Below are 25,244 nucleotides of genomic sequence, written 5' to 3'. Positions count from 1 at the left end.
GCTCGGATGCTGCCGCCCGGCAGAGCCCCGCCGCGCCGCCCGTGAGGCGCAGCACGCGCCGCCCGGCCTGGCCCCGCGGCACCTCCGCGCCGCCCGGGAGGACCGGAGCGCTCGAGGGCCTCCTGCCCCGACAGGTAACGGCCCGGGGGCGGCGGGCCCATCGCCTCCTCCGCCCGCGCTTCGCCTTACCCGCGGCCCGCCGCCTCCCGCGCCCGCGGGGGACAGGCTGCCGTCGGCTGGGAGCGCCGCCCCCGGGGAGCGCCGGCGGGGCCGCTGCCCGTCGTGATTCAGCACCGCCGCCCGCGAAGGAGTGCGGCGGGGAAGGGCAGCCCTGCACCAGCCCGGGGGCTGCGGGTGCCGGGCAGTGGGCAGGGGCGGGTTGGGCACCCGCGGGGGTGCGGGTCCCGCTCGGGCCGTGCTGGAGCGCGCTCTGCCGCCGGCCCGAGGCGATGCTCCGGGGGCGGGAGCGCAGGAGGGGCCGCCGGCCCCCGCCGCTTCTCGGGCGCGGGCTGCGGGAGGCGCTGTCCGCAGAATCGGGCCCGGCCCCGGGCAGCGGGGGCTGCGGCGGGGGCTGCGGCGCGGGTGCGGGCGGGACCGCGCGGGGATGGCGGCAGCGGCCCCTCGGGCAGGGTCCTGAGGGCGGCGGCGGCCCCGCGCCTGTCGCGGTGCGGGGCGTGTGGAGCAGGAAGGCGGTTCAGGATTAAAGGTGTTAATTTTCTACACACACAGCCCCCCCCCAGCTCTGCATGCGAAGCCCATCATCCGTGCAGGTCGTACCTCGCGTACGGCCCGGTCTCTCCGGAGCCGGTTAGGGCTGAAATGGGATCGTCTGTCGGCAGTGGTACTCAGCGGAGGCTAAAATGTAGAACAAGTTAGATCTCTGGGGATGCGAGTCAAGTATTTTCCTGTGCCTTCTGCACTTAGTTGAAAGCCCGAAATCTCTGGGATCTTCTTGAATTTCTGCTATTGAAAACACATAATTGTAAGTGAAAGGGAAAAGCCAGGGATGCTGGAATTTGAACATACTGCTGAGCTCTGTGAAACTGATTTAAGGGCTTGATATTGATCGCCTTTGTACATTGCTTACGTATTTGCAGTTTGAGTACCAAAATTAGATTTTATTCCTTCTCAAAACCCCAAAACCCTAAACCAAACAAGCACACCCCCCCACCCCACACCCTCCCCTCTGTTTCAGTATACTTTTCTGCCTAAATCCTTCATTAATTTTATGTACCAGGGTGTTAGTACCTGTCTAAATAATACCCAGAGAAATCCTGCTGGTTGCTTTCACAATTGAAAGACTAGAAGCACTTTTTTCTGTGGGAGTTGGTTGTCCCCCAAATTCTACAAAGTATCTCAAAATGTACAGTAACTTGGCATCAGTAGAAGCTTTTGTCCCTGTTTAAGTACTAGGATGTATTTTTTAATCGGAATAGGGTATGTGTCAGTCCCACTTTGAAGAAAAAATGACAGAAGCAGTTGTTATGACAGGAGTTTTCCTATATGGTGAGTAAATATGACTGTAGTGACATATGGATGTATTATTTTGAAGCCAGATTCTCTGAAGACAAATGTAAAAATGTTTCAGAAAATTACATGAATTATTTCATCCAGAATGTGGCATTTCTTTTATAAGGAAAGAATGTGCTTTAACCTGTAGGTATCATAAGTATCGACAATATTGTGCAAGAAAGTCTAGAAGGATGGTTGTCAGGGTGTGGTATCTTTCTATATTTCTGATGGTTTGGATACATTCCACGTACTTCTAAAGGGATCTGCCCACCAGTTTGGGAGTGTTAGAAGAGGCCAGGAGATGAAGCCTGTCAGCAGTTACTAGGTAATTATTCCAGTAGTCTAGCAATCATTTTAGTAATCTGAGGCTCAGGTTTGCAATCAAATGAGGGTTTGTTCCCATGCCCTTCCAAAGCTGACAGTGTTAAATTGGCAGCATAGATTAAGCTGTGGACAAGTCTGAGGAACTGGGAGGCAAACTGGTCAACAAGCAGTTAGACATGAAACCATCTTGCATTCTTGTATATAGTCAGGATTTTTTCGAAGGTCTTTGTAATTCTGTATGTTGGTAATGAAAGCCATAGATGTTTTTTTAAAGGTGAAAGATGGCAGACTAATGTTGACTGCTGAATGTGCCTGCTCTGAATTGTCAGCATTAAGAAAGACTGAAATACGATTTCTTGATCTCCATTCGCGGATATTTATTACAAGTTTTAGAAACCTCTGTAGGAAACGTGTGGTAAATGAGTAATTTCTTGAACTTCCACATTTTCTAATGTTCTGACTTTTTTTTTTCTTCTTTTTTTTTGCTCCCTATGTGTTAATGTTTTATTAAGGAGTATTTTTGCATTTAATAGATACTTGCAGATGTATCATACAAATTGAGAATGCAGTATTAATTTAAGGATGGAAAAACTTAGAAAACCAAGAAAATCGGAATGAAAACATCTGAAATGGAAAAACTGATAACATTTCCCAAGCTACCTTCCATCTACTTTTATAAAGCTCCTGTCTTGTTTTAACAAATGTGTATGCCAACATGTTGCAAGATGATTTTTTTATATGTGTCACTAATGTTTTTTAGTTGTGTGCTATAATTTTATTGGTGTAAAGACTGCTTATTGAAACCAATGATGCTTATTTCTCATATATCTATAAGTTTCTTCAAACTTTTGGAAAATTTTGAGTTTTACTACTGCCTTGAAGTGTTGTGACTTTTGGGCCAATCCTAAATCATGAAGACACTGAATTGTATCTTTAGGCTTTGTATTGGTCCCTGAAGAAAAAGGTGAATGCATGTCAGTCTTTTACTTTTTTGATGAGGTATTTCCATTATCCAGAGTCGACCCAGTGACTCTGTAATGATCTGAGGGGGCAGGGAATATTTTCCTTAAAAGAGGGCTATAATCTATATGAAGATAACAGGAGTTTGTTTGTATGCATTTGGAAAGATGCATACAAACTGTCAAGTTACAAAAATTCATTGCAGTTACCACAGCATACATATTGGAGGATACTAGCTGGATTTTGCTTTTCCCTGGTAAACTTTAGAATATTTAGCCTCAGATTCACTTTTATTTTCTACACACCTGGGAATTTAATTGGGGCCATTTGACTTCTTGTGGTAGGATTCAAATGGCCCTTATTAAGCATGCGGAAGCTCTTTAGAGCTCCATTAATGCTTACCTAAACCCCTGCCAGAATGGTACTTTGCAGCTACTCCTTTTGCAGACATTACGAGCTTCCTTCCAAGTTTACTGGAACCAATGAACCTTTTTAACATTAATATTTAAAATACTAATGTATTTTAAATTTAGAATGGAGTTCATTGATGTCTACTACACTGATGGGTAAAAGAATCATCTGTAATTGAGGATGGATACAGGAGAAAAAAAACGTTGTGACATACTGAATCAGTCAACCTTTAAATCTATTGGGTATTAGAGCAAATCTTCCAGTTTCACAGTAGCACCTCCCTTGGAGCCAGGAGCTCTTTCAGACCAGGAGGTTCCATAATGCCTTGATCTACAAGATACTCTTCTTCATGGTGGTGGATGAAGAAACCCACAGGTTCTGCAAGGGTTAGAGTCTTAGCTTTTTGCTTGTTCCCAATGTTCTTCCTTGCATTCTCTCTTAAATGGGCATACAGCTGTACAAACTAGTTTTAAAATACTACCACATTAATTTATACTCATTGGTTGACATTTTTGCTCTTGCCTTAATTTCCACATATCGGGAAACAAGCTCTAACGTAACAGACTATATTTTTGCTTTTGTGTTTTAAAGGACTAAATGAAGTGGGTGCAATCGTTCTTGCCCTCAATATCAGTTTTACTCACAATGTAGGATCTGCAAAATGAAGAGCAACGTATATATTTGTAACATTTCTTTTCCCAATGTTAAAAATATAAGTTTGAATAGTTTAAAATTTTTAAAATTTAGGCGTTAATTTTAAAAATATCTTTGCTTCAAAGGCAGTATTTAAGAATATAATTACATGTTTTTTGATGAGCATTCATTTCTGGGGACACAGAAACAGTACTGCTTTATGGAGAGCCCAAGTTAACAATAATGGAAGAATACAAAAGGAAACAACATTCTGATTTAGGACTCACTTTTCACTTTCCTTTCTGTGGAGTGAATGCCATGCCAATTCCCACTTACGCTTGTATTTGCTTTTGGAAGGGTTCCATATTGAAGTCTAATATGCACCACTGCTCAAATGCACCTTAGATGACTACATTACTGTTAATTGATAGAAAACCTGTCTGCCTAAAAGGATGGAAGTGCTTTACGCTGCAGTTCAGGAACCCCTTCTGGCCAGCAGTAGTAACAGTACTAACAGTCGCATAAGATGACAGATAAAATTAACTTTTTCATATATAATAAATGCTACAGAAAGAATTGAGTGGGGTGTGGGCTTCAGTTAGACACAGTGATGTGTTGACAAGTTTATTTTCATCCTTGCTTAGTAGCAAAATGCTAAATATATTCTTCTTTGGTTACATTAAAGTATGTTTCCTTCCAACTTTGTCCTTGGGTTGACATGTGTTTGTTTTATTTTTAGCGTTTGAAAAGCAGCACAGTAATATCCCTATAGAGTACAGTGGAAGCATTGGAGTATAGCATCAGAAAATGAAGTCAGATGCTTAATACTGAATTCATGTAGGTGAAGAAGCAAAGATCTAGATAGCACTAGATAGCATTTATGTTGGAAAAAAAAAAGTGGACTGACAGAGCAGAGGATTGTGAGATTTGATGGGAAAATTGCTCTTATTTGCTTGCTCAGAATGGAATTTTCTTGAAAAATACAGAATAGAACTATGCGATGGAAGCCTGCATTTTATTTGCATTTGTGGGTGGTTGTTGTGTATTTTGTGTCCACTGAACATGAAATTTCTGTGAATTTGTTGTATCATTTTGTTCTTCCAATCTTATCTTGGTGGTCTTGGGAATGGGAGAAATGTGGTAGGGGACTTTATATGAATTATTGATGGAAGAGATCTGAAAGATGTGCAATTTATTCACCCAGGGAAAGAAACACTCTCTTTTATTACTTTTATTTTGTGTGGCTTTTTAGAGGGGTATAATATTAACCTAACTTTTTATCTTTATGTCAACCTGAAGTCTTTGAAAGACTAAATTACTAGTGAGCATTAACAATTAGGCATTACATTGAATAAAAGATTTTTTTGCTTAAAAGTGAACAAGAGTGATGTGAGAACATGGCTTTCGTACATTTTGTGCTGTTTTAACAATGGAAGCATTTGCTGAAAAGAATGTTTCTAAGGATGGTGAGGATATATTCAGTAAGAAAAATAAAGAGTTACTGCATGATGAGACAGGATTCAGTGCTGTTTCAGACTGTTGCAAGTCTTTAGTAGAGATGGGAATCCTGTAGGATATTGACCCAGAGCAGCATCCACAAGTGAAGAAATAGAAGAAAAGTGAACAATACAGAGTTAATTTGAAATTCTGGGCACCAGTTGAGAAATGATGTAGTTAATGACCCCAGGCAGTCACTTAAAAAAGCCTACATATTACTTTCCTCTGTTGCCTCTAGGTATGAGGAAAATATGAAAGGACATTGTGGCCTTTCTGCCAAAAGCAACATTCAGGAATCCAAACACATATAGGAAGCAAGTCTTTGATATTTTCTGAGAAAATGAAATAAAATGGTATGAGAAATGAAAATAAAAAAGAAGATATTTTAATGAGTGGGTATTCAGGAATGTCTGATGTCGATAGTCAGCACACCATTTAGTTTCATAGATAAAGAAGAAATACCTCTCAGTCAGTCATGGGACATGCATGCATGTTCCAGCTGTTTGAGGATGGTAGATTAATGGTCCAGTTGAGGCTGTCTCTGCAACAACTGGATGTAAGAAAATTGGAACCAAGACAGTATGAGGAGCTTGTGGGGAAATCGTGGGAAGAGATGTCAGGAGAGATGTCCTGATTCCACTCCCAGTTCTGTGCTTTCACAGGACATTGTGTCTCAGTTGGTTGCGCTGAGTTTCCTCCTACAATTTCCCGCTTTTTCAAAGTTCTTGAATTCACCTCTTCTTTGATTTTGGAAGATGTACCTTTCTAATCACGGCCCAAGTAGAGGCCTTAATCCTTGATGGGTTGCATTTTTTTGTTTGTTTGGTCATTTTTTTTTTGTCTTAAGTAGAGTGAAATTTTCATGCTGAACAACTTGGATGGGATTTGTCTCACTAAGTTTATATATCTACAATCCAGATACCTGTAGCAGCTGCTCACACTATTTGTAGGCTGTCTGTGAAGGCAGCCCAAGGAAACCAGCTCAAAATCTACATTGTAGGGCTCTACATTTATACAGATGAATCTACTGTTTTGTCTTTATATTTGAGGAACAAATGTGCTTGCTATGTCATCTTTGGGATTTCATTGCAGTGTTTTTCCCTGCTGATTTGTGTGAAAGGGGGAACCATACTTCTTATGAACTGGGAAAAATGGCAACAAACTGTTGCAGAGCTATTGAATTTTCAGGGCCTTATTTCATTGTACTTATGGTGCAAATATGCACTTTTTTAATTTATTTTCTATTTCACTTGAATGAGCAAACAAGGGAGACATTCTCTGTAGTTCAGAGAGAACATTGACTCTTACAATTTGTAGACTAAAGGGGGAAGAAGTAAGAGGAAATGTCTTTTATATGTATTGTAGCCTTTGCATGTTCGGCTCCCACCTTCATTCTACCTGTATATGATTCCTGAAGGATGGCACCACAGCTCATAGGAACTAAAAACACTTTATGTGACTATACCAGTCACACTAGAATCTGGCTGTCTGCAATACCTTTGTCTTTGTAGGGCAGGTGTGACAGTAGTGGTGCAGCTGGTCTTGCCTGGCACATGCAATAGGCCTGACTGCTGTATAACTGACACAAGACAATGGAGTGTGGTTGATTTCTCCAGTTTTCTTCAGTTTTGTTTTGTTTTGTTTGTTTGTTTTTCCCCTGTGAGGAAAAATAATCCATTTGAACAAAAGAATATTTGAAACCTTTTATTGTCAGGTGGCCTCTGTGGTCCACAGTCCACCCTTATTAAAAGGTACTGAGCTGTCAGATCAGACCAATCTTTTCTTAATGAAAAAGAAAAGTAATATGACAAAGATCTTGTGAAATGATGTCAGAAAACAATTTCTCATTGATATAAATTGACATTGTAAAACAAAAGAACCAAATTTAAGAAATGAGAATGGCTTCAGAATACTACAGAAAGAGTTATCCCAGGAAAAGAAGTAATATTTCTCTTTTCATCCCTTCACTTAAGATTTCATTTGGTTTAAAAATTGCTCTATCAGTCCTGGCCTCACTGAAACCAAATAGGTTTGATTTCAAAACCCAGATCTCATTGGTCCAAGGCTGGAAGAGAATCATAACCATTTTTCATACAGTAAATTATGAACTATTCGTCGTCTTTAGCTTAACTTCTCTGCTACTATTTTATGTTATTCTGGTCCTGACCTCTTACTTCTACATTTAGAGAAATCATTGTTCTGGGTACAGTACCTCATGTCTCTGGTATAATTCCTTCCTAGTCACTGAGTCATTTTCTGTTTTTAGATTTGACTCTTCTTTAGCTTATTGTTATGACTAAATCCTACTGACTTTCTTCCCACGGTTCTTGTCACACTCTAAGTAAAGTGGGAAATAATGCATTCTTTTCTTATAATGTGTCTTGCCTTTCTCTTTTCACTTAAAACACAGGGAGAAGGTACCTAGAAAGGGTTAAGAAAGATCTAAAAAGGGCTGGGGATAGGCTAAATGAGAAGGAGCTGCTGCTGCAGCATGTATGTCCCTGGTATACCAACACTGCCTGAAACTGTATCAGCTGTCAATTATTGAAAGAAAAATCTGTTTCCAGGGGGCTGACTCTTCAGATAGTTTCAGCAATGCAACACTAGCGGTAAGTGATATCATTTTGCTACTTGTACTGCAGAATTATTTTAAATCTGTTTCCATATCAGTGGGAGGTCCTGGTACGGCCGTTTATTCTGCAGTATGTAATCTTGTCAGTTAATTTCCTGATCAATAACAATTTTGCACTCTTATCAGTAATTTGTATGCAGAATAACTGGTTATGTCTTCCTGCCATATGCTGCTGCTAAGGTGGGTTTTTTGGGCTGTGTTCTGCTCCCCCTGCCCTCGCCTCGCTCTGTATTGCAGCCTAGGTTAGTTGAAATACATTGCCTTTAGTTTGAATGCTTATGCATTTTGTCCATAGCATGTATTTTGGAATGAGTCCTTTTTCCAGGATTCTTGCTCCTTTTCTCCATTTTTTTGCTCTTTCTCATCCATCCTTGAGCTCGCACTTTGTTGTTCCTTACAATAGATAACTAGATTCAGGAGCATTTTTTGAATACAGTAATTCTTGATCCATAGCTAGACAAAATATGCTTCTGGAGAAGAGCATGAAGCTTTTCCTGTGGTGATGTATCTATATATCAGCTGCACAGTATTCCCTATTTCTGAACCTGTGAATCCTACAAGAGCTATGAAATATGAAGCGCTGTTTCTGGACGGCCAAGCAGTTCTGAAAGTGATCATTGAAGCTTGTAATCTTCGTCAAGAAAGGGAGAAATTCAGAGGCAACTCAGTTATTTTTAGTTGTAATCTACTGTGATGAGGGTTTGATTTAAATGGACTGTAGTTTGGACCTGGATCATACATGGGTTAGTCTAGTTACCAAATGAGCTTGTGTCTTAATTATATGCCTGAATGGTGTTACTGGCAGGGCTGTTCTGGAACTGAAACATTGTGATACAAGGTCCACAAAAGTCAATAGAAATGTCTATATTTACTGCACTGGGCTACACAGAAGGTCCTGTTACAGAGGGCTTGATCTCATTTATGGTACAGACTTGAGAAAAATTTTGTACTTTGTGTACATTTCTTCTGAATGATGCAACTAGGAAATTTCCTGGAGAGAATCTCTTTCTTTGAGCCATCAAAGCAGCATAGAAAGTTGGGAAGAAGTTTCATATTTGTGTAATAATGTGCAGAGTCCTGGATCAATAACCAACTATGAATCCCAGTTTTTTCTCCATTTCTTTCTGTTTGGATTATTAATGGTCTTCTCCTTCATTCTCATCCGTACTAACATTTTGCGTTAAACATTTACTGAAAGAGTTGTTCTTCTGGTTAATAGGTATGTTGTAACTTTTCCATACCTTTTGTATTTATAAATGCTATTGGCTTGGTTTGGTGCATGTCTTTTTTCTATATCTGTGGTTATCAGGTAAATATGATACTCCCTGGCTACAAAAAATTCTTCTATAATATGAAGGGTGTGATGTGTCTGAGAGAGTCAGAAGCACAAAACAATGAACATTGTAATTTTCAGCCTAAGATAATATGATTATTAAAAGAAAGAGCATAGAGATCAGTTTTCAGTCCTGTTTTATTTTGGGTGGTGGTGGTGTGTATTGCTATTATATATAAGAAATAAATGTATTTTTTTCTTTTGAATATTTGAAAACCGGTTAACTTTGCAGCCAGCATGTATTTGACTGTATAAGTTTATGCCTTTCTGCTTCATTAAGAATGCACCTTTAAAAAAATAGGAGATTAAGGCAAGGAGAAGTCAAATCAAGCCCTACTAAATGAATTGAATATTCTACTGCTCTAGCCTCTGGCTGAGGACTTTTTATTCAGTACATTTCTCAATCACAGCTCTTAATCAACACACAATGACTTTGTGTTTTTTGTTTGTTTGATTGGTTGGTTTTTTTTTCCCTTGGTTTTTAAAAACACACACTCCAGAGCCAATTGCTTTGAAGTGTTGCTTTTTGGGAGTTGACCAAGATGGATGAGGACAGGACTAAATGTGATATTGTTCCAAACTTGGAACTATGCTGCTGCTGTGATTAAAGTCATGAAGGCGAATATGCGTGCTTAGGGCAGTTATCACCTCAGATTTTGGAGTTATTTTCAACTACGTTAAAAGCTGAGATGCTATTGTCAGTATGGTCTCTGTAGCTCAGAGACAATGTATGATTACTCAATAAATAAACCGTTCAATACTACAGGGTTGCATCATTAATGCTGTACTTATTCAGAAGGTACATTCTGATCCTATGAGTTCAAGCATATCCTGGAAAATTACTTTCTGGTAGGCTATTCTCATGTTTTCTTCTTTTAAGCACAAATTAAAGCTAGTGTATATGAAGTCTGATGCACTTTATTTTTCCTTCTTAGTTTTGGTATTCAAAGAATTCATTTTAGGGTCAATATTTCAAGCATGTTATTTTTCTAGGCTTTCTGACTACATGCTGTATTTCTTTACAGGTGAGCAGCATATACGCAAAATATTCCTGTAGTAGGATAGTGGAATCTCATTTCATTACTGATGAGGATAATGGATCTATTTAGATCCCCTACAATAGATAAAAATAGCGTGACACAGAGGGTTTGGAGCCAATTGAGCTTTTTAAAGGAATATTTATAAATTGGGTCAGTTTCAGCTGGAGAAGCCTGGACTCACATCCTTTTGAAACTGTTGATTTTCTTCTGTTTTCCTTTGCAAAAATATTTTCAAATCAGTGGTACCCCATTGAGCCCCAAGTACTAAGCTGTGGGGAGGAAAGCATATTTTTGCTGATGTGTTTTGTAGCTGCTGGAGTTTCTGGCTGGTTTTATCAGCTGTTTGTAAAGTATTACTAGCACTGAGTGTTGGTTGCAGTAGTCTTAGTGATACTGTAGGCCAGCTATGAATATTTCTGATGTCATTTATTCTTTACCGAGAAGTATATGGCATAGTCATTATAATATTAGATATTAAATTTGATATTAAAATATTAGATAGAGGTCTACCAACCTTCATACAAGCCCACAAGTATTTCCAGGGGGAGCTGAGCAAATCGATCTATAGTTGGAAGTGTCAACATAATACGAAAAACAATTCAGTGATCATGGAAGAGCACCTTTCTTGGACTTTCACAGTCAAGCAGACTTTAAGTAGATGTTTCTTGTGAGTGCACTTGGTAGCTTATTCAAGGCCTGATTTTGATTTGAAGTGTGCACATCAGGTGCTGAAACTGCAGGCTAACGACTGCCTGTTTATATTTCAGGCTGCTGTGGGCGTGTTGCTAAACTAGAAAACATTGTTATGTGGCCGCACGTGAATTAGGATGATGTAATCCTCAATTGGCGTCATTGTCGGCCATATGTGATGACTGTGGCCTGTGTCTAGAGATGCTGAAATAGATCTATGAATTGTAGGCCTGTAAAATATGAGATGAAGTGGGGCAGAATTCATGTGGGGCTAAGGGGGGTGGCTCTTGCAATACACAGAGGTATGTAGAAATTATTTTAATCATGTTTGTGTTTTTGTAACCCTGAACTTGAGGCTGTTTTCATGCCAAGCCAATGCCACCAACTTGAAGCAAGGGAGGGAGAATTTGATGTGTGAGGGGGAACCTTTTAAAGATATTCCTTTTGCATGGTTTTGCTTTTCTTCCTCAAGATCTTTAGTAAATCTCCCCTCGAGGGCTAATTATAATACAATGAATCATTGCAGATATATCAGCTTCATTAAAGGATTAGTGCTTTTTTTGTTATACTAAGACAACTATGATGATACATGTGAAATATTAGATTGTCCTATCTTGTAGATCTCTAAGATCTGTAGTTTTCACTAGAGAAGTAAATCTTTTGAGGAGTGAATGACAGAGAAAGAAAGGCATGGTTTAATTCCTGCAGCGATTAGTGTGTGGTGTACACAGTTTAAAACACCCTTTGATACATGTTGGTGGATGTTGACATGCTGTAATGAAGAGCATGGATGGTGCACTGCGGAGTCAAAAGCAGAACAGAGATGTTCCCATAGGTGATACAACTCAATTCCTCTCCTAACTCTCTCATTTACCCTTTCCCCTACCAAACCCACACTCTTAATGTCACACTTAAGTGTTGCTGTTACATTTAATCATTATTGCGCATTATTATCTCTGTTCCTTTCATTAGCAGCCATGGCTGTCTCACCCCAAAGAGCACTGGCCCTTTGTGTGCGGCAGTCTGGCAGTCAGCATGGCTTCCTGCAGTTATGGTCCCCAACACAAATCAAACAATTGTCCTTCAGCTGTTTGTTTTGAAGGAATGATTCATTTGAGGTGACAGGGGTCCAGCCCTCCTATGGGTGGTAGGTATCATGCTGCTCAGCTGTTTCTTGCAGAGCTGATGTAGCCAATGCACTCTAATGTAGTGTATGTTTCTAGGCTGCTAATGCCTAGATGACTCCAATGCTATTTTAAATGAAGGTGGAATGATTGTTGGGGTTGCTGAGGTGGGTACTTAAAATAAATAGAGATGCATGTCCATTCAGCAGTGTTCAGTGGAACTTCCTGTGATCAGAGGCTAGGAATACTTTCTGTTCTGGAGTTGGTGAAATGCTGTCCTGCTGACAGATTTATGGTGTTATCAACACTTACTGAAGTGCTGAACAGTAGTATGAAACCTATGCATTGTCTGGGCTTTTTGCTGGCAGAGAGTAAAACATAAAAGCTGGTATTTTTTTTAGCAGCAAATGCTGCAGATATATATTTCTGAAATAAAGATTCTACTGTATAAAATCTTGGTTACACTTTGGGTTGTTTGGGCTATTTTGTCAATATTTTCCTTGCCATTGTGAATGCCAAATGATGTTTATTAAATTTACTTGCATTTCATTTATGAATTATTGATTTGTAAGTCATACAAGTTCTTTTCACTTACCTTTTCAATTAATGTATTTCCTATGTTTTACTGAACAAGAAAAAGGTTCAAGCATTGTCCTTTTTATTGGAGCCTTCTAATTTTGTCTTGCTTTCTTTCACGGCCCTCTTTCAAGATTCAGAATATAACTATGAAACTTTATAGTACTCAATTTGCTAACAGTCTGAAATATGTTATTGCATTAGAAAGGGCTTTCGAAGGGTGAGAATGAGCTGACAGTCACATTGTCTGCTCTGCTATGAAAGACACTTTGGAGGTCATTTTTTAAAGAGAAAATTGATCTTCAGCTTTGAAAGCTTTGACATTGATTTAAATTTGGCCAAGGATTTGAAGTTTCCTTTTGGAAAATGGATGAACACAAAAAGAAGCAATATTGCTTCAAGACAACACTGAAAAGAAAAAAATTGCTTCTGTGCCTAATTCTGATCTATGTATATTGTGAATAAGAAATTATTAATTCCTGTGGAACTCTTGTCTTGTGACACTTCCACCATCTTAACAGCTTCTAATACCTTTTCTGTTTTATGAACTGGGGATGTATACTTAGTATTTCATAGACCTTTTGTGATAATAAACGATGAAAAAACTCAACCCAAAGCTGTAAAGTGTAAATTCGGGAAAAACCAAAAGAAAATCTCCTACAAACTGAGATTGCAAAGCTCCTGAGGCTCTGTGCCGACATGGGTGGCTGAGCTGCAGAGCTGGCACTGAAGGATCTGTTGTTTTCTGACCAGACTCCAACCATTCAAGATAACACAACTTTTACGCACTCCAGCAAAAGATACAGGTTCACAACTGTGATGCAGACTCTATTTCACATTGTGTTTTGAAGTTGTCCTGGAAGGGTCAGGATGGTTTATGCTTTCAGTATTACTAAGTAGACGCTGTAAAATTGTGTTTATTATATAAGCGGCATTGCAGAAGGTTAAGACTGATTGGGGTCTCGAATGGGAAAGGGCAGTTGTAAGGTTAAACTCACACTAAAGTGACTGTAACTTACCGATGCAGAGGAAGAGTGCTGTTACCGTAGCTTGGTTTGATTGTTTTGGTAGTTTGTTGGTTCGGAGAAATTTTAGAAGTTTTGGAAATGCTGGCCATTTAGATTATCTACTTCAGAGAACTGTTTTGCAGAACTGCATGATTCAAAAAGTTTTAAGTTGTGTAAATCATGCTGTTTGTATTCTTGTGTAGCTTGTTGCTATCCATTTGGGAAATCAAGCACCTGAGAACTCTCAACATTCATTCTGCCTGAAAGAACTGCTGAATAGACATCTCCTCTCGTTTGGTCGTGAAAGTGAAGGGTGTTGAAATTGATAGATTTCATTTGACTTCAGAATATTTTGAACGAAGCCCTAATGTGTATGCATCTTTAAGCCAGCTGACAGATAGCCTTTTGAAAACAAGCTTATCACTTTGACACATTGAGCCTCAAAATGAGGATTACTTTTTGCATTTAGAATTTCTCTGTGAGAGTAAAGACTTAAAACCACCAAATTGTTCTTTTAGCATGATACAGTGAAACTGCTCAGCTACGCTTGCTTGTAGCAGGAACACTTCAACATACATTTTGTGAAGATGCATATTAAAAAAATCATGAAAGGATACGGGGCTTTTAGTTTTACAGTTTAATTACTGCAACTTGTTATTACCTTGCTATTTGAGGGTGGTACTGAAAAAGGCATTTTTCTCTATTATAATTTCTGTTAATGTCTTAATCTCATTTTGAATCTGCATTTTATAACTTAATTCCAGATCAGCAGTAGATTATAATTCTGTATTAACTGTAATAAAGAGCAGACTCCTCACTATAGTGCATCCAGACTTTCATGCTCAAGATGTAAGGAAGGAAAAAAAGTATTTTAAAGATTAGATTGACAGAACCAGAACTCAGATGTTTGCTAGGCCAATGCTTTGAAGGCTATTTTAACTTATTTTTCATGTTTCTGTGAAATTTTTGTAATTTTAATTTTCCAGCTAATTGGGGAGTGAGGATTGCAGTGCTGTGGTGTTGTCCTTCCCTCCCTATGGTCATCTGCCAAGTTCTGTAACTCTATCTTCAGTGTGTCTCCGTTTCAGAGTGAAAGCTCCTTATGCCAGGAGCTTTGTGGACTTCTTCCCAGCTACTGTGTGTTTCCAGATCATTTTGACAGCACTAAGTAAATTGCACTAATGGGGTCAGAGGAAAGCAGTTTGCTAGTTTTGAAATCTATTTTAAAATATTCTACTGTTGGTGATTACTTACCTATACACAAAGAATGCAGGAAAGTAGAATAAACCTGACACATTTGTTTTTGTAGCATTTCACCTAGGTTAATAGGAAGATGCTTAAGAAATGTTATTTGTCTTTGAGAGGTTGCATGTGCCATGGCTTCAGATCTGCAGTCATGTTTTCAGTTCATGGGTGTAAATTTAAGTGCATGCGTAGCCCTTGGAGCTTTTCAAACTGGTCACCAGTAGTGTCACAATAGCTAGAAGGAAGGAAGAGGTTCACATTAAAAACAGTGCATGGGTGATAAAGTATTGTCTCTGCTTTGGAACGTGGAGTATTTTGATAGTAGATGATTCTACCATTCTTAATGCTTAAATCTATTAGATGAAATCTATTTTAAATGTGCATATGCAACCTAGTCTCTTTTTGTTAGGGTACTGGTACTTGACTTGAGAATCTAGTTGCATGACTTGATTTTAAGTTTGAATTTGACTCCCCCTTCTCTATTTTGATCTGATTAATTCAACCTTTTTCTGGGATGCTTACTCTGAGGAAAAAAAAAAAAAAGATTCTGATGGCAATTCCTTTTTAGAGGTTAAAAATAACCTTTTCAGCTCCATGCTGCACCAGGATGTAAAGTGAAGCATCGTGAAAGGCAGAGGTCACTTGTGAGCAGTATAGAGCAAAAAACTTAGGAAATGAGAATAATTTGTTCAAAAAAATTTCTCTATAATCTAGGCCAGAAGAATATTTTTCAGGCAATAAACAAACTTCTTATGATACACTTGATTTGTGTAACAAAAAAAAATGCTCTTAATGTTTTATTTTCCACAACATATTATAACTTTTTATCAAGGAAACATGGATCATTTTGTTAACTATGAAACCACTTCTTCCCACTTTCCCCTGCTCTTCACGCAGACACCCTTGTACCTTTTTCAGACTGTTCCCTTAGATGGACTCAAGCATCTGCTTTGGCCCTGACTGTGTGTAAGACTTCACTCTCCAGCAAGAGTACTCTACCTCTGCTGTCCCTGGAGGAAAAAAGCTCCTTCCCTCTCCTCCCCCCTTTATTTTTTTCATTTGTCTCTTTCTAGGACAGGATTGTGCGCAGTGTGTCTCTCTGGCTGGCTTTCTCACACCTTTGCCAGGCAACAGTAAAGAAAACATCTAATCTTTTCCCCCACTTAGAACAATTTTATTCAAAGTGCTTGTTTGTATAAGAATGTGCAAACCTGATGAAGATGCATTTATTTCTTCTTCACAATTCTTTCTCCATTTATAGGTTAGCCACTTTTGTTCAGCCACCCTTGAATCAGTGTGGGTGAGCAACAAACTTCGCCGATTTGTGTGTATTATGATTTCAGGAGAGAAATGATATATACAGCAGGAACTGAGATCCTTTTCTGTCTGAGTGTGAAATCAGAGATTCCTGCTAGCTGACTTGCTAAGGTTAAGCAAGCTCCATCAGTCCCAGTTTGGAAATAGAATACTTTCTTCCATGTTATTAAAAGCAATCTCATAGAAACAGGTTTTTAGGATGGGTTACTAGAGAGATACCCTCTACACTGTTGTAGCCGAATGCAGGTTATAGGTTAGGTAATGCTTATTTTATAAGTAAAAACTTGTCACAGTTATAAGAACTGACTTGGAATTTGATGTAATTGTAATCCAGCAATGCTGCTGCCATTACTCTCACATGATCCGCTGGGTCCTGCAGTCCGCTTTGCCCTGTAACTGGCAATTCTGTCGTGGCAGCAGAGGCTGCCCATGCAGCGGTCTGCGCTGCGAGTCTGTTCCTTTCAGCATGCCTGAGACAACTGTGCTCTGGCCTGCACAATAATAACAAATCAAGAGATGTGAGCTAGGAAAAGGTGCCTGGGGAGGACCTGGGTCAGAGAATGAAGTAACTCTGGGTGACTTCTGTGTAGAAGTCAGAAAGAGGAAAGATGTGTGTGTGAGCTCATGGCTGCCACTGCACTGCAGCATTGCAGCTCAGTGCTCTGTCAGCGTGCGCCCCTCTCCTTCCAGCTCCCTCCCCTCAGCAACAGCCCTTCATTGCTTGCTCTCAGAGGTGTAGTTCTGTCTCTTCCAGGTGACCCATTCCCCCAGTTAGAGAACTGCTTATCTAAAGTGTAGTCTGAGGGACGGCTGCAGTTTACTTGGGAGGACTGCAGCTTCGTCAGTAGCCTGGTCTTAGATTTTCTTGCTGCAGAATTGAAACTTCTCATGGTACTGCACGAGGGATCTACAAAGCACGGAGGTCTAAGCAGGAGCAAGTCCACTGCTCCCGTGGCTTAGCTTGCAATGCACAGCTAGTGCTCTGGGTAACGTATTCCCCCAGATGAGGTGCTGTACCTCTCATCTGTCGCTTGTGGGGCACGGTAGGGAGGAAAGCTGAGACTGTCCGATTTCATTGGACCTGTATTTGTTCTTTGCAAAGGAGATGGTTCCGGTAGGAACAAAGGAAAGGACTAAACCTTATGCAAAATATTTTGGAAATCTACTAATTTAGAACTGCTGGTGTTTTGGTATTCAGTTAAGTTATTGTTTGGAGAGGGGTGACTTGAGAGAAGTGAAGCAATGATAAAACAATTTTGAATTATAGTATACAAGCTTAAGGCTGAATACAGTTGAATTTATTGGTATAAGACAGTGCTTCTGAAAAGTCAAAATCCCAGAGTAAGTTTGACTACAGTTGAATACAGTAATGATCCCTTTTGTCTTTGAAGAATTTAGTTTAAATCAGGATTTGACAAATAGAATACATTTGCCTTTGTTACAAGATTTGGCATCGAGGAGTGCATGCTTCAGCTGTGATGATAAAAATTATTTCATTCGTAATCTTCTGAAGAGTTACTTCAATGATCAATTTGCAGAGGTTTTTGTGAGGGTCCAATTACTTAATTTTTCGTGTGGCCAAACTACTAATTGCCCATAGAATATCTTAAAGGTGACCATACATCTACCATCAACTCAGGTATGTGTGTTAAAAAATTGGTTCAAAGTCATGGACCTTGACTGTTGGTGCTTTCTATTTAAACCCTAAAGAGTGTTCTTCTCAGAGTAGAATGGTTTCTATATGAAGAAAACCAGCAACTCAACAGTGCAGCGAGGTTTGGAGCTTTATGGTCCACCTTGAGAATACAGTGTGTTATAGTAACTTTGGGCAGATATTCTTCTGTGATTATAAGCTGAATGCAAGCTCTATGAGCTGCTTGGGTTTTATTACCATATCATAGCTTCTAAATCATGCTGCATTAGGAAGGGCTGGCGTTTCGCACAGGGAAAATATTAGTGGTCTTGACATTCTTCCAACTTTGTTAAAAGATTTTAGCCAGTACAGGGAAGGAAGAACTGCTAGGCATTGGTGTATGTGCATAGAAGTCCTTAATTGGCTAACAGATGCACTTCAGTATTATTCCCAGGAACTAAACACGTCTTGTACTCTGATGGTATTCTTAGCTTGAGAAGAGTATATAACATGCAATATTCAGTGAATCATTGTGCCCAACACTGCTCTTCCTTCACAGCGGTTTTAAGGAGGATGAATGCTTTGCTTTCCCATCTCTGTGTCTAATTTGAGTAGGACAGCAGGCAGGAGGACTTTCAAGACACCTTCTCAGATAACGTCATCCAAAACATTAAAACTTCGAAATGACCTGCCAGTTTTAGTTCAGTTTGGAGGGATTTTCTTAGCGAGTTCTGGTTCAGCAAAGTATATTGCAGGTAGGTATGGCTGGATGCTGCTGCTGTGCTGGGGAACCTTGTATCTGTGTATAAACTGTCTCCTCTTCTTACTTTCTGGATAAATACGTAGGGTCGTGTTTTAGCGTTAATTTGTGGCACTCCACTAAATCAATATGAAGGATATTTGGCTGTCTTATTAGAAAGCAGAGTTTGTCCCCTAGTAGATTGGTGACAGTCATAAAAGAACCATAAACTGTTCTTTTTATCCTTTTGTATTAATGGACTGTTAAGGGTAAATTTCTGTCTTGAAAGGAAATAAAATATTGCAGGCCAAGGTATCTGCTTTTCTATTTTCTTACCAAGAGGGTGACTTGTCCAGAATTTAATTGTATATCTCTCTCTCTCTCTCTGACATGTGTGTACACACATGCATGCAAATAAAAAATGAGGATTTATAAGTAATATTTTGGTAATTTTTCTAGTGCACATCCTGTCCAATCTCAAGACCAAATATGTTTCACATCATAAGCCATGGCTGAATTTGACTTTACTGTAATTTTCTGCTATTTATAGCTTTACATAAAGCTATTTATCGTCAGTTTTGCAATCACAAGTGGCAATATAAACTAATCTAAAGCTAGAGTAAGAAACTTTAGCCACACATATGATTGCAGAAAAGAAATGAAAGCATTTAAAAATCAGTAACTTACATTGTATATGTTTTGAAAACTCGTAGATTTGTTTGAGACAGCCTGCCAAAGACAGCATTTGTTTCATTTTAAAAACTGACAATTTATATACTTGCCAGCCCAAAGTGTCTTTGAAACTATGCCCGTTGTGTCATGAAGTGGTCATGAACTCACAGCCAGGTGTTACCAGATATTATTGGACAATTGCTTAAAAAAATGTTGAAAAATAAGAGGTAGAAAATTATTAAGGTGATTTGAGTTACTTCCCATTTGGTACCTGAAAACACATAATACAGTGTGTCTGATTTAAAATTTTTAATTAAAATACGGTTTAAATTTGCTAAAAATTCAGTGAGTTTTGTGGAGATAAGTGTGCAGTATTGATTGAGTTGTATTACCTATTTTCATGCCCCAAATCCCCCATACACATGTGAAACTAAGATAATGAGGTAATATACTGTCATTTTGAAAATTAATACTGCAAAATTGTTTTTCCCAGAAACAAAACAATTGGATTGTAGTGAACAAAGTTTTGTATTTAAAATAACTTGATCAATCTTTTAAAATAAGCATTACTTTTGACTTGTTATTAAAAGCATTTCCATATTTAGTTTTCTGCTGTTTATATTTTTTCAGGATTTCTCTATAATATAATAATATAGTCTCTCTTATCTGTTTACACAGATATCTGTTCATTCTAGAACTAATATTTGCTGCAACCAGAGACTGAAATGGTATGACTGAAGCTTTAAATAACTTGGCTTTGACAACTCCCATTATTTTCTGAGAACTTGGAACGAAATTTGGGCTCTGCTTCTGCACTATCCTAGGTTATAATGCCATCCTTGCCTAATGAGGGAGGTATGCTAATCTTGGATTTTTAATATAACCTATTAATTATTCTGTATGCTTGTACCTCTAAGTTGCGATAAAGTAATGTTTGTATTTGTAGTTCATTTGTATATTTTATTTGAGATGTAAAGGTGTTGATAGTTAAAACATTATTTTTCAAAGATAACCATGGAACTGCTCCTCTGACTTTAAGTTCGGAACTACCTTACCAAAGCACAATTAAAAGAAAAGTCAGAAAGAAGAAGAATGGAGTCATCACTGCAAATGTCGCTGGCACAAAATATGAAATTGGTAGGAAGCTACATATTTTATTTTCATCCTAATAGCCATTGACATGAGTGAGTTATTAACTAATGGGGAGAATTAATGGGCTTTGCATCAAGCTGACAGTGAGACATTTCCAAAAGATTTTCTTTTGTAAGAAACCTTTATTCTTTTTTTGCAACATTGAGTTTTAACACTATCTATCTATTAGTCCCCATTTGTTACTTAGGGAAGGGCCTTGAAATGCAAAAACTAAAGTAATCAAGAAGGCTGTGGAAGAGCCCTCTAATTATGAATTACATATGTGTTTGAAATTTTACTTAAAGCCTTGAAAGGTGAACAGTGTAAATGTAATGTTAAATTATTATACAGGGATTTCTCAATAAAATCTAGTAATGTTTTGTATTTTGATGCTTGGCACTACTTAAGAAAAACCTTTTCTCCTAGAATCTGAGTTATGCCTGGCACAGCATCAATCTTTTTATATATATATAAAAATAATGTATGCATTTGCTTTTGTAACTAGTATACCTTGACTAAGGAAGCGTTCTCATCCCCTGTCTGGTGACACAACAGTCATCACTGTTTTAAAATTAACGTGTGTGATAGCCAAGATTAAGTCTAAAAGCTGTGCAAGTGCACTTTTACTGGATGGTTGTGGAATGCCCTGAAACTCTTTACAGTTCCCGTCAGTGGTTGTGCTCCAATTCCAGCCTCAGCACAACTGAGTTATTGCTGTAATGTAATGACAGATTTGCAGTAGACTGATGGAAATATTGCAATATAAGTATATAGCTTGCATGCTAACATTGTTCTCAGATGAAGGGTTGAATATTGGAAGTCTTTAAAATCTTAATTGATTTTTTTAAAATTTTGAAAATTAATCTATTCTAGAGTTTTAAAGTATTTCCTAAGTATGTGATTTCTCTGTAGTACGAGTAGTCATACGAGAAATGGGATTTGTGAAAACACGCGATGAAGATGAAACAGCTAATCTTATATGGAGTGATTCTGCTGTGCAACAAGAAAAGATTGCTGAACTTCGGAACTATCAGGTAGGGTCGTGGTTAGGATTTCTGGTATATTTCAGTAGACTTCTTCACTATGAAATATTCAGTAATGTATCACTTCTGGCCGTTACATTTGTATGGAGAGGAAACAAAACGCCACCAACCAGATTGCAATAAGGCTATACCACTACATATTATAAAATCCTATTCTCTTTTCTGGAGTTATTTGTTCATACCAGTTAGAATCTGGTGTTTAAATATTTGGGGCTGATCTTTCATGCTTTTGCTTGCCAGTTGGGTGTTGTGCATGATCAGAGTTTGAAAGAAGATGCAAAACATCATTTGTAAGTTGCTCATAAGCTTTTAAGCAGTAAGTTAACACACAGACCTCTCTCTACAATTTCTGTGAATAAATAATTCCTTTTTTTACCATTACTTTGTGACAGCATTGTTTGTTTCTAGGTAGTCTTGTGAATAAGAGTATGATAGTCTCATTTTATGTCTGAAATCAAATCAATGAGCCCTCATGTTTTGGGGGAGAATACAATTCACAGCATCTTTAGTTTTGTTAAGAATACACAGTGTAATTTAAGGTATTATCTTAAATAATTTATTTGTAACACTGATGTTTGCCTGAGCATGCCGTTGGACATTTTAAATGATTGTATAAGGTATGCCACGAAAACTAAAAAGTACCATCTAGCTTTCTTTTTTTTTTCTCCTTAGAGAATCAACCATTTTCCAGGAATGGGAGAGATCTGCAGAAAGGATTTTCTGGCGAGAAACATGACTAAGTATATCTTTCTTTTAATATTAGGATGTTTTGCTGCCATAGTATTTAATGTGTTACAACACTAAATTATTGCTTCTAACGTTTGTTTATTTTTGCTAAGAGGCTATGAAAGTACCAAGAATAATTTCCAAGATTCCTTAAGAACTTAAGCTTTGGTCATGGATCTGTAGTATCTGAATGGGTTACTGTATCTCTCCAATTCACTTCAGTGGAAAATGATATGGCTTCAGTTTTCTGTCTTCATGTTGCAGAATGTAGGAGAACCTTAAATTTATAATTGTGTAATACACTTAATACATAATACACCCAGGCATATATCCTGTAATGGTAGAACAGAAAAAATAACTGGTATGTGGATGGATATTATTTGTTTAAAATAACTAATGACTGTGGTTTTGTGTATATCAAATTTTAAAAATGTGAAGCATTTTACTGTTTATATAAGAAAGAAGTCAGAGAGGCTCATTTGTGTAGTTATAAATTCTCCTTGCTCTGATACAGTAACTGGGTTCTGCAGAATTATCTTAGCTGAGAATCTGTGAATAAGACCTGTTAAGAAAACAGTGCTAACTAGTGATTCACCAGCCTGGTAATAACTAAATGTTTAGGGATAAATGTGTGTGAGTATTTTGATTCTTCTAATCTAAATTAAAGAGCAGTTATTAACAGAGTTAATCTTTTGGACCTCAACGTAACCTACACTGCATTTCCTGTTACCAGAACAGAATTTCGTTTTGTAAATTAATGTAATTAATGTGAGCTCCCCTCTCTCTCTTACTCTATTGACTTTTCTGTTTCATAGCTACAACACGTAGCATGTAGAATGTATGCAACTATTATGATGCAAATATTATGTGCATTGCTATGGTGTCTGTGTCCTACATGTAGGCCAGAACTCCCTTGTGTCAGTACATGCTACACAAGCACTTTTCACTGCCCCTTCCAGACTTACACTCTAAGTACAAACATAGAGGTAATGCATGGAGGCAGGAGAGCTCTTGGAAACAGTGGAACAACATTAGTTGGTTGGTAGGCAGTGGTATCCCTGTATTCTGTATTATAAAAAACCTGTGCAAAACAGACAAAAGACTTGTTATTATGCACACATTGTTATCAAATACAGTCTGATTATACCTCTCTCAACCGACTGAATTCTGAGTTGGAAACAGTTTAAAGGTACTTGGTGCGGAAATTGTACTTATAGATAAGATGGGAATAATTTCTCTGACATGGTCACTCTGAGTCAAACATATCTATGTTGTGACTTCAGTTAATATCACTAGATATATCAGGGTTTTAATCAGTCTTTTTCACAGTACTAGCCTCACAATTCATTACTTAGTATTCATATTTTATAAAAATCAAAATGAAATGCCTTGAGACTGTTTGTGAAATAGACATATGTATGTGAAATCAAGTCAGTTGGGATATGTAGTTTGGCAGGCTTTTCTCTGTGGAGTGGAGGATTTTGTCCTGTACAGCTGCTGCTCTGTCTTAAAATTTATTTGAACAGGATTGTGCAGAAACACTAATTCTGTTCTCTTGATTTTCTGCTGCATGCAATCTTTTCTATTCCTGCTACTGACTCGTACAGAATAGCTGTGGGTTTTGTACTGTCGAGGGTTCATGAAACAACTGCTAAGAATAGGTGGAGAGTAGACTCTTCTTTTTCTTCTGCATCTACCTTTGTTGTTACACTGTTCTCACCCTTCCGTTTCATGCAAGCTGTTGGGAATGGATCAGAAGAACAAATATACTGGACTCTGAGAGGCAAATGCTATTCAGGAGGAATTGCACTTCAGGAATTCTTCTTATAGCCAATATCCAGGCACTCCAGATCACAAGTTTTTGTATGCAGAAGGGTGGAAGGGAGTGGTGTAATACGTAGCAGGTCAGATATGAAAGAAGGCAACTCAGGACAGAAAGTATGGGGACACAGAGTAGTGGGACAGATTGAAGCAAGAATGTAATGGAGAACAAAAGTGGGAGCAAGCATAATTTTCAAGGGGAATAATCAGAACACAGAAAAGAAAAAAAAAATAGAAGTGCCATTGTAGGGCCATCCAGATATTAATTTCTGTAAATGGTCTCTTAGATGAGGTCTCCTCATGTGAAGGATAAATGTGGTTACAGAATGAATATGGTGAGTGGGGGAGGAGGTGTACAGGATGAATGGGAACAGACCTATGTATGAGATGGCCTTTTTTGCAGCGCCTTTGTTGTTTATGTTTAAAAGGTTTGTGAACTGATCATGGGCCAGGAATAGTTCTCATCTCTACCTATCCACTAACTTTCATACTTGAAAAGTCAGAGGATCATGAAATCTAGGCAGTGGAACCTGTGTTATTAGACTGACAAGCCATGTCTTTAGTAACTTATGTTTTGTTCAACACCTTTGATTCTTTTGCACAGAAAGTGCTCTGAGAAACAAGAACACAGTCTGATAACATCCATGAACTAAAATAGCCCTCAGAAGAACAATAATTTGCTGTTTAAATCTCAGACCTCCTGATAAGGACTGCAAAGGCTAAAGGATAGAGCAGCACAGTGAAGAAGTGGTTACCCACAGTAGTGGATAGCAGATGTGCTGGAAAATAGGGCTATTGTAATGGAATAGGTCTTGATTCTGCAAGCTACTTGATGATGTTTCTAAGCCATTTCTGAACAGGGCCAAGCAGGGAAAGAACAGAGCTGAATTCTTTTGTCAAAAGTTTTAGTGAGCACCAGAACTTGTAAACAATGGTTAAGTGTTCTGCTTCATATTATTGTTTGTAGTCTACTCAGTTATGTATAAGATAGAAAAAAGGCATATAGAACTAATGTACTTGCAGTCACAAAATAATATATCTAGAATACCATGAAGCTATATTCACTGTGTAGGGAGTATATGTACTGAAACCTGTAGGTTAGTTAAATGGAAGTCTTTATCTTCAGGACGGATATGGTAAGTAATTTTGAGAGGGATGGAAACTAACACAGAAATTGC

At 38.4% G+C, this 25,244-nt stretch overlaps 1 protein-coding gene across 11 annotated transcripts in view; it reads left to right on the top strand.

The window, feature by feature from the left end:
- Positions 1 to 25,244, top strand: part of TTLL7 (tubulin tyrosine ligase like 7) — a 75,163-nt gene continuing 49,919 nt past the window's right edge. For 6 of the 11 annotated variants that reach the window (XR_013931079.1, XM_080406520.1, XM_080406527.1 and 3 more), the window contains exons 1-5: positions 1 to 134; positions 20,024 to 20,200; positions 20,354 to 20,482; positions 21,389 to 21,510; positions 22,192 to 22,259. Coding sequence is in view for 10 of the 11 variants with exons in the window: in XM_080406520.1 (XP_080262646.1) it covers positions 20,176 to 20,200; positions 20,354 to 20,482; positions 21,389 to 21,510; positions 22,192 to 22,259 (344 nt within the window). In the remaining variant the exon portion in view is untranslated. Of the gene's footprint in view, positions 135 to 7,747; positions 7,947 to 19,386; positions 20,201 to 20,353; positions 20,483 to 21,388; positions 21,511 to 22,191; positions 22,260 to 25,244 lie in introns of all 11 variants that reach the window. The other 5 variants (XM_080406525.1, XM_080406522.1, XM_080406521.1 and 2 more) reach the window with 5 other exon arrangements.

The sequence above is a fragment of the Falco punctatus genome (genome assembly GCF_963210335.1).
Source record: "Falco punctatus genome assembly, chromosome: 11".
NCBI classification, from domain to species: domain Eukaryota; kingdom Metazoa; phylum Chordata; class Aves; order Falconiformes; family Falconidae; genus Falco; species Falco punctatus.
The sequence above is the reverse complement of the archived record's forward strand: the minus strand, read 5'-3'. Positions and strand labels throughout refer to the sequence as shown.